This window comes from Capra hircus, chromosome 26, assembly GCF_001704415.2.
Source record: "Capra hircus breed San Clemente chromosome 26, ASM170441v1, whole genome shotgun sequence".
Taxonomy (NCBI): Eukaryota; Metazoa; Chordata; class Mammalia; order Artiodactyla; family Bovidae; genus Capra; species Capra hircus.
Window position 1 is genome coordinate 13,109,693 of NC_030833.1, and position 10,454 is coordinate 13,120,146.

The 10,454-nt window shown below is 46.8% G+C and overlaps 1 protein-coding gene across 1 annotated transcript; it reads left to right on the forward strand.

Moving 5' to 3' along the window:
- PRLHR (prolactin releasing hormone receptor) lies at positions 4,748-7,161 on the forward strand. Its single transcript, XM_018041129.1, has one exon. The coding sequence runs from the start codon at positions 5,286-5,288 to the stop codon at positions 6,396-6,398; it is 1,113 nt and encodes a 370-aa protein (XP_017896618.1). The 5' UTR covers positions 4,748-5,285; the 3' UTR covers positions 6,399-7,161.

Here is a 10,454-nt window from a genome sequence, read left to right on the forward strand (position 1 = left end):
AGAGATTGCTAATTTACTAAAGCCATAGGGCTTTTACGTTTTACCATTGGGTTTTTTAGAGTAGCTGCACCCTGAGGTTATTTTCATGGGTCCCTCCACTAGCTGATTCTGTTTCTAGAAAAGTCTGCCCCAGACTGTGAACTCTTTGAGAGCAGAGACTATGTCTTATTCATCTTTCTGTCACTCAACGCACCCTGTCCAGGACTTGTCACCTAACAGATGAATCATAAATAGTTGCTGAACTGGCAGGCTTTACCGTTCCCTTTTCTCATGTGGCAGGGAAGTTTCCTGTCACGCCCCATCTCCTCGTGTTACTCTGGGGGGTTACCCACTCCTTTCCTGGGGAGCTAGCCTAACTTCAGTGAAGATAGGCTAGAAAAGGGCAAGACTTTGCTAGTCTAGTTACAAGCTTATAGAATCAGCAGGAATCCACACTAGAAAAGGAAGGAGTGTTTGTCTTGTAGATGTTCCACTCTGAGGCCATACCTGCAAGGGTCTAGTGATTCCCTGGGTCCTGTAAAGCCTGCCTGAAACAATCATGGCTTGAGAGGTGACTAGTGAGAAAAGTAAAGGGTTACCTTACTCTATCTTCTGAACTCCACCCACATGAGAGGTCATCTGATAGTAAGTTTTCTTTCTAGAAAGTTTCTGTTCCTTCTCACCCTCCCAGAGCTAAGGACCTTGTCAAGAGCTTTTGCACGAGCTTGGTTAGAGAAAACCTAGCCGTTGCCTAGGCATCCGAGCCCAAGAGTGGGGACCCGCGGTGAGGCCCAGATTAAAATGAGACAGACATAAGATGTACGCCCCATGCATCACTTTAGAGATGACTCTGGGGTAGAGGACACAAGACCATTTGGGACTCCTTTTGATTTTTGGTGGGGTGAGAAGAAAAGGCTAACGAAAGAAAGATTTCTGGCTAGAAAAGTAGCATGTAAGCCTCCACTCTGTGCTTATGCAAAGCTAGACTGAAGAGTTAAAAAACAAGTAGTTTGTGTGTGACAGAGCTAGAAGGAATAATTATTATGTCTGGAGTTGGGGATTAAAAAAAACAGAACAAAACATTTTCCCAAAGCACACGGGGTTTTCTTGGCCTTTGTATGTGATGCTGCATCAGTTCTCACACTGCCTGTAACAGGCTCTTCTCTCCCATCAGTGGTCAGCCTGCCACGCTGAGTCAGCTCAGTCTGAGGAGCCACGGGGTGCCTGGCTCTTGGAACACACACAGGGCAGGCTTAGAAAATAAAACTCAAGTCTGGGGGAGCATCTCTTATGTTATGCCTGGACTTAAGATTCAGAAACTTCTCTCTCCTACCTGGTAACTAAAACATGATCTCCAGTGGTTTCTCCTAAAAAAATTAAAAATTAAAACTTGACCTCAAATATTTTCTTTTAAGTCAAAGTGAAGTCACTTAGTCATGTTCGACTCTTTGTGACCCCATGGACTGTAGCCTACCAGGCTCCTCCCTCCATGGGATTCTCCAGGCAAGAGTATTGGAGTGGGGTTGCCATTTCCTTCTCCAGGGGATCTTCCTAACCCAGGGATCGAACCTGGGTCTCCTGCATTCCAGGCAGACGCTTTAACCTCTGAGCCATATATCAGCATGAAGTCAGCTGCTGTGAAACCTTCAGTGTCCTTAAGCAGGCTTCCCAGACTCTTTGCCTTTGTTGTCTCTGACTCCGTCTTCTGTTCTCTACCTCCTGTTGCCTGTTGTCATCAAAAAGCATAATACCATCCTCTAAGTTCATACAGCCCAAAGTTTTATCTCCTACAAGGGATATAAGTAAGGGATATTTCAGGTGAGGCATAAAGATCTGTTTAACTCAAGCACAATAGAGGTAGCATTGTAACTAAATTTGTTAGAGCTCCTTTAATAAACCACTGTGGGGGAGGGCTTCCTTATTTTTATTAAGTCCCATCAGAACTTACTTATATTTTCTGTTTGCGCAGATATGTCTGTCTTGGATTCAGAGGCAGGAAAATACAGTAGTGGAGGGTTTGACTCCAGAACCCTGCAAATTGAAGTTGAGATTCCAGCCCCACTGCTTTTCAGTTGTACCATGATGGTTAGTTACTTAGCCTTGAAGTACCAGTTACCTCACTTGTAGAATGAGCATAATAGTAATTTTGAGGGGAGTTTCCTGGCTGTCCAGTGGTTAGGACTCTGCACTTTCACTGTGGAGGGCATGGGTTTGATCCCTGGTTGGGGAATTAAGATTCCACAAGCTCTGTGGTGCAGCCCAAAGAAATCCAATAGTTGTGGGGGATCAAATGAGATAAGGCGTATGAAATACTTAGTACACTGCCTGGCATGTAAAATGCCCTCAATAAATGGTGGGTATTTTTAGCCATTCAATCAAAAAGGATATTTATTTGGTATCTGCTGTGTTCAGACATATTGTAGGTACCAAAATGCTTCAAGACATTGGCCCCTGCCTGTAAAGAGTTTACATCAGGGGTTGTGCAGGCAGGGGAGGAAACACTTCTACAATTTCAAAGGTAGAATGTAATAAATGACAGAAAGATCATGAAAGGGAGAAGATCTTGAAGACAAGGTACCCTTTGAATCGGGCACTGTAGCATGTGAAGAATGTGAGTTGTGTGAGGATGAAGCGGTCAGTATTCTAGAGAAAGGGAATAAACCCCAACAGAGATGATGAACAGGAATGGTGAGGTCATGTCTGTGTCCAGCAGGCTAGTGTGGTCTGAATATAGGGAGTGAGACAGGTGGGAAGCAGACCAAAAAAAAAAAAAAAAAAAAAGGAAGCTCAGAATAAAAGGGCATGCTGATGGGAAGTGCCATGCTAAAAGCTCTAGTTTTGTTTGATGGGCCATTAAAGGCTTTTGGGGAATAGGAGGTAATATAGCAGGCCTCTCAGGTGGCACAGTGGTAAAGAACCCACCTGCCAATGTGGGAGACTCTAGGAGACATGGGTTTGATCCCTGGGTGGGGAGGATCCCCTAGAGAAGGAAATGGCAACCCACCCCAGTATTCTTGCCTGGAGAATCCCATGGATAGAGGAGCCTGATGGGCTACAGTCCATAGGGTCGCAAAGAGTTGGGCATGACTGAAGCGACTTAGAATGCCCCAATAAAAAATGCACCCAAATCGTTTTTCAACTCTGTTACCACAATTTCCTCTGCTAAAGATATTTTGAAGCAAAAGAGTGCCTCAGCTCTTGGATACATAAAACCCTGTTGATGAACATGATGAGAAAAATCAAAAGGTGTGTTGCAGTTCATGAGGTTGCAAAGAGTTGGACATGACTTAGTGACTGAATAAAAAGGGATTAGTCAGGCACAGATTGTATTTTATTTTGAAGTTGTTTTTTTTTTTTACTATCATACTTTCTCTTTAGCTATAACTAAAGAAAGTGATTATAACTCAGAGCAAGTGGGTTTAGAATAAATTCAGGTGCATAAAATTGGATTGCATTTGTTCCCATGTTGACTTTTCTCCCTGTATGAGTGATCACTTGAATTTGGAGAGTGAAATTATTTTACTTTTTTCCAGCCTAATGGGAATATCTGCAGCCAGAAGACAGAGTACAGGGCTTGCAAAAGAGGGGATAATAAAGCTCCATCCTCTGGGGAAAGGAAAGAAAAGGTGAAGAGAGGAGATGTCTTCAAAGGAGGGAGGCTACAAAGCCTCCTTCCTGCTTCCCCCAACTTGGTCCAGATTAATTTGTATTTCAGTGAGGATGTAACACAGCTAAAGATTTTATGTAACTTTTAAGCCTCCTAAATGTTTGTTACTTTTGTTATCCTCATGGAAACCGTGCAATTACTAAAATGTGGTGACAAGGCCTTAGGTGTTTATTTAAGAATGGAGAGGGTGGGGTCCCAGAACTTATATTCCATACTGGTATTGTCAGGGAGATGAAGAATAGAGCGTGGTAGTCAAGAAAGAGTGAAGAGAAGGGGAGGGGGTGGTAGCGGAGTAGTGAGGGGCAGGTATTGAAGTGTGCTTGCTGCACAAAGGCTGCGTTTTCTGACCTAAGGAGATAAAACCCAGCGCTGTCAATGGCACTGTGAGCGGTGACCGACAGCAGGAGCCAAGTCACTCTGGCCCATCGGCCTCCACTCCACCCTACTGCTCTTGGAGTCTGCAGCCCGGCCCAGGATGTAGGCAGCGAGGCAGCTCTTTGAACTAGGCTAGGTACCAGGTTCCTCCTCCAAATGCGACGGACACAGAAGAGAGGCTGAACTCCTTGTTTATCCGCTCCCAGGCACGCCCGAGCCGCCCAGCCACGGCCGCGGGAGCTGTCCGCGGTGCTGAACCATTTTCTTGGGCTTGATCGGACCCGTGACTCGCATCGCGTCGCCAGTTTAGGCAAAGGGCTCAGTGCGTCCCGGGGAGCGCGAGCCCCCGAAGGTCTGCGGCTAGCTCCAAGCGCTACAATTTAAATCCCTGACAGAACTACCTATGCGACTCTCTTAACCAAAGCCAGGACTCAAGGCAGGATCCGGCTCTTAAGGACGAGTCCCTCATCTCTCCCCTACATCCCGCAGATATCTCAATCCCCCACCCCATTTCCTGCCCTGCGCCTTCCTCACGGAAACGGCACCAGGTCGTCCCGAGGGCCAGACAGTTCACGCCTCTCATCTCCCGAGTTTACTGCACTCTCCTCCGGAGCGGGACTCGCCCAGGACGCAGCAAGCTCCCACAGTAGAGATTCTCCCCTGACCCTCCGGCCCAGGTTTCTGGCCCCTTCTTCCTTTTCAGTTTCTACTATCCTTCTCCTATTTCTCAAAGCACCGAGCTGGGAGGTGCGAGCTCCGCCCCTATTTTCCCTACAAGGGCACACTGTTGTGGGGGCGGGGCGAAGGGGAGGTGCTCCCAGCCCCTCTCAAAAGCCGCGAGTCCACTGGGAACTCGAATCTTTTCAGCTCCGCGGAGAAGCCTGCACCACCGTCTGGGTGGAGGACCTCCAGGGACAGCCAGGATTCTACCCCTCTTTCTCTGGAGAGCTTTCCCATTCGTCAAGCCCCAATCACCAGGTAGGACTGCGCTTGGGCCCGGCTTGTGGAGACTGTGAGAGCTCCAAATAGAGTGGAAGGCATTTAAATAACCTGTGCACATCTAACCACCCCTAGATTTCATTTTACAGAGGTGGGAGTGACAGCACTTTTAATTTTGTCGATTATTTATTGTGGCCAGTCATTCTAAAGGGAATATTTGAGTAATTGAGGTGTGTGTGTGTGTGGGGGGGGGGACTCTTGGCGTAGGAGGGGTTGGATAGAGAATGGGAGGTGACAGACTCTGATTATCTTTGGACAGGTGGCTATGGCTTCATTGCCGACTCAGGGTCCAGCGGCCCCAGACTTATTTTCTGGGCTGCTGCCTGCGGCTTCAAGTCCGGTCAACCAGAGCTCAGAGGCGGTGGTGGGCAATGGGTCGGCGGCTGGTCCAGGAGCTCAGGCCATCACGCCGTTCCAGAGCCTGCAGCTGGTGCATCAGCTGAAGGGGCTGATTGTGCTGCTCTACAGCGTCGTGGTGGTCGTGGGGCTTGTGGGCAACTGCCTGCTGGTGCTGGTGATTGCACGGGTGCGTCGGCTGCACAACGTGACCAACTTTCTCATCGGTAACCTAGCCCTGTCCGACGTGCTCATGTGCGCCGCCTGCGTCCCTCTCACGCTGGCCTACGCGTTCGAGCCACGCGGCTGGGTGTTCGGCGGCGGCCTGTGTCACCTGGTCTTCTTCTTGCAGCCGGTCACCGTCTACGTGTCGGTATTCACGCTCACCACCATCGCGGTGGACCGCTACGTCGTGCTGGTGCACCCGCTGCGCCGGCGCATCTCGTTGCGCCTCAGCGCCTACGCGGTGCTGGCCATCTGGGCGCTGTCCGCGGTGCTAGCGCTGCCGGCCGCCTTGCACACCTACCATGTGGAGCTCAAGCCGCACCGCGTGCACCTCTGCGAGGAGTTCTGGGGGTCCCAGGAGCGCCAGCGCCAGCTCTACGCCTGGGGGCTGCTGCTCGTCACCTACCTGCTCCCCCTGCTGGTCATCCTCCTGTCTTACGTCCGGGTGTCGGTGAATCTCCGGAACCGAGTGGTTCCGGGCTGCGTGACCCAGAGCCAGGCCGACTGGGACCGCGCGAGACGCCGCCGCACCTTCTGCCTGCTGGTGGTGGTTGTGGTGGTGTTCGCCGTCTGTTGGCTGCCGCTGCACGTCTTCAACCTGCTGCGGGACCTCGACCCGCACGCCATAGACCCCTACGCCTTCGGCTTAGTGCAGCTGCTCTGCCACTGGCTCGCCATGAGCTCCGCCTGCTACAACCCCTTCATCTACGCCTGGTTGCACGACAGCTTCCGCGAGGAGCTCCGCAAACTGTTGCTGGCCTGGCCCCGCAAGATTGTTCCGCACGGCCAGAGCATGACAGTCAGCGTGGTGATCTGATGACACTGTGCCAGGCCTTGGGGAACTCCAGTCCACTGGTCTCTGGAGGGTGCCCACCCGGAGGCCGGACTGGAGAGATTATTCCAGAGCTAGGCTAATACTAAACTAATATGGCTCCAAACTGCTAGCCCACCCCTCTTGTCCCTCTGTCTTACCTAGTCTTCATGTCACTGTAAAATTTTATGTAGGCTTTGATGAGAGACTCATGCATGCTTGGAGGAGGCCAGGGAGAACAAAAGAGATTTTACTGTTTTCTCCTTTTACCACTGAAGGCCAAACAAAGCTCTTTCCCCTGGTTCAGGTAATATTTCAGAAACCTGACTGTTTTCCTTGCTTTCCCTTCTGCTTGTTCCATGGGGAGTGAAGGAGCAATAAGCATGGGGTTTAAAATGGCTGGTTGGGGTTGGTAAAGCTTTTCAGGTTGCCTTTTAAAAAGGACTCACTTGAGATATAACACAGGACAGTGCTTACTCCAAGGATTCCAGGGAAACATGTATTACAAATCTGTATCTAGAATTTCAGCATTTCCTCAACAAGAGTTTTATATGCCAAAGGGATTTTCACTTTAAATCCACTTGCATTTATAGCACAAAATACTTACAAATCACCTTTAAGAGGTTTTGCTATTGTTTTCTCTCTTCCTTATCCCCCAATTACTGTTTGAAAATGATGAGAAAAATTAGTTGATGAAGAGATAGATAACATAGGAGTAAAGTGGAAAAGGTTCACACAAGGGGAAATATAACTGCGCAGGACAGACTATCTGTGTGTATGTTTGAGTATATACACAACTAGTGTTTGCCACAAGGCAAGAACTCAAATATTTGGTTTTCTGAATGCTCAATGTAAACTGTGAGCTGTAACACACTCTTGTATTTTCTAATTGATCTTGCAACAAATCGACAGCTGTGAACTGACTGCTCAGCACCTGCTCTGTGGTGACACACTTGGAGCATGATCAACTCAGAATACAAGGACGAGGAGAAGCTTACTGAAAGCCAGAACAGAAAAATAAACGGCGGCCTATAGGATGTACAGATCAAACATATAATTCCTTCCAGGGTTAAGGGAATAGGGGAAGACAGTTGGGCCATGACACCAAGCTGCTAATTCTTACTTTAACATCCTAAGAGTTCTTTAAATGAGGACAAGTGCCCTGGGACAAGAGTTTCCACACTGATGTTGGAAAAGTGATCATGGCAGTGAAGGCAGGAGTCTTGGGAAATGATTCATGATATGCAGCTGTCAGATTAACCCTTGTAGCATATGGGGCAGAGACTGGTGTCTGCAGCCATTCAGTTACCAACCGGAAGATGCCAGTACTACCCCAGCTTACTAAGCAGCAGAATCAGTGTTTTCCCACCTCTCCCCTTCTCTTGGTCTCAGTGAACTCTGTAAAGTGTGTCCTTAAAGGAAAGGAAAGAGGAGGTGTTTGGGGATGACAAGAATTAAATCCTATTACTCTGATGCCAGTAGCCACAATGAAGAGTGGTTCCATTCACAGTTGGGTTAGTTAGCAGTATGAATCTTTTAAAATTAGATTAACTTTTATTTTAAATTAATTTTTATTGGCATATAGTTGCTTTACAAGTAATGTGCATATTTAGTATCTATCTGTATATATATCTAGACTTTTCACAGCATGGGGGAGGGCAGGAAAAAGCTGGAGAAAGAAAAAGGCAGGTGAACTTGGGACATACCAGTTACCTTTGATAATGGCACTCAAACTAACTTTCAGCTCCATCTTTGGATATTGAGAGCAAAGAGCCTGTGTTCTAGCAATGTGACCCACCCACAGCATTAGGTCACCCCTCCCCCACCCCAAGTGAGCTCCTCTCCCAGCATCCCAGGGACTGGTTCCTGTGTTTCCAGCAGCTCTACTCCTTGGAAGACTCAAGATTAGACATTTCCTGTTTCTTCAGATCGTACTTTGGATTGATTGGTATGTGTGGAGAGTGGAAAGACTGGGGGAAAGGGTGGAATTAGTCAGGGAGGAATCCAGTTAATTGTGGTCTCTTCTTTGGAGGGTTCGAGTCACTGGTTTCAGTCCTGACTGCTCCTAGAATTACCTGGGGAGTTTTCAAAAACCATTAGTGCCTAGGCCATGCTGCTGCTGCTGCTAAGTCGCTTCAGTCATGTCCGACTCTGTGTGACCCCATAGACGGCACCCCACCAGGCTCCCCCGTCCCTGGGATTCTCCAGGCAAGAACATTGGAGTGGGTTGCCATTTCCTACTCCAATGCATGAAAGTGAAAAGTGAAAGGGAAGTCATTCAGTCATGTCCAACTCTTCACGACCCCATGGCTGCAGCCCTCCAGGCTCCTCTGTCCATGGTATTTTCCAGGCAACAGTACTGGAGTGAGGTGCCATCACCTTCTCCAGCCTAGGCAGTATCCCTAGCCAATTGATTAGAGATGGAGATTGGGCACCAGCATTTTTCAAAGCATTTCAGGTGATTTTAACACATAACAAATGTTAAACACCATAAGAATGATCCTATTTCTAATGAATCTCAGATACATCCTAATGAAGCTTTGGGAATATGCTATTAGCCTTTAGACAATACTTGATGGTTCACATAGAGGTAAGTCTTTTTTTAAAATTTAAATTTATTTATTTTATTTTTTAAATATAAACTTATTTTAATTGGAGGTTAATTATTTTACAATATTGTATTGGTTTTGCCATACATCAACATGTATCCACCACAGGTATACACGTGTTCCCCATCCTGAACCCCCCTCCCTCCTCCCTCCCCATACCATCCCTCTGGGTCATCTCAGTGCACCAGCCCCAAGCATCCAGTATCATGCATTGAACCTGGACTGGTGACTCTTTTCATATATGATATTATACATGTTTCAATGTGAGACAGCAAAGGAGACACAGATGTATAAATTTATTTATTTTAATTGGAGGCTAATTACTTTACAATACTGTATTGGTTTTGCCATACATCAACATGAATCTGCCACGGGTGTACACGTGTTCCCAGTCCTGAACCCCCCTCCCCCCTCCCTCCCCATACCATCCCTCTGGGTCGTCCCAGTGCACCAGCCCCAGGCATCCTGTATCCTGCATCGAACCTGGACTGGCGATTCGTTTCATATATGATATTATACATGTTTCAATGCCATTCTCCCAAATCATCCCACCCTCTCCCTTTCCCACAGAGTCCAGAAGACTGTTCTATACATCTGTGTCCCTTTTGCTGTCTCACACACAGGGTTATCATTACCATCTTTCTAAATTCCCTATGTATGCGTTAGTATACTGTATTGGTGTTTTTCTTTCTGGCTTACTTCACTCTGTATAATCGGCTCCAGTTTCATCCACCTCATTAGAACTGATTCAAATGTATTCTTTTTAATGGCTGAGTAATACTCCATTGTGTATATGTACCATAGCTTTCTTATCCATTCATCTGCTGATGGACATCTAGGTTGTTTCCATGTCCTGGCTATTATAAACAGTGCTGCGATGAACATTGGGGTACACGTGTCTCTTTCAATTCTGGTTTCCTCAGTGTGTATGCCCAGCAGTGGGATTGCTGGGTCATAAGGCAGTTCTATTTCCAGTTTTTTAAAGGAATCTCCACACTGTTGTTCTCCATAGTGGCACAGAAGTAAATCTTATAATCAGTAAATTCTTATAATCAGAATATATAGGTATCCATTCAACAGTTTCCTTATACATCTGTGTGTAAGGCTCTGTATGAGTCCAGTCAGTTTTTTTTTTAAGTATTGTTATTCAACTTTAGATTGATGGCATTATAAAGTTATACACCATGAATTATTCTTAGTTGCTGGCATGTTTAAAAATTTGAAATATTCCCGGATAGTTTAAGTCTACTGTGAGAGAACAGTATCCTCATTAATTACTAGAAAAGCTCTCACCAGTTTCTATCGTGCCTACAACTTCAGTTAAATTTTTTAAACATGTATGTGGACTTTATGGAGAGCCTAAAGAGGTTGAAGAATCACTGTTTATAGACATCTTTACAAATTATGCACATTGGCAACTGAACAGTAACTAGTTAATTCTTACCCCATCTGA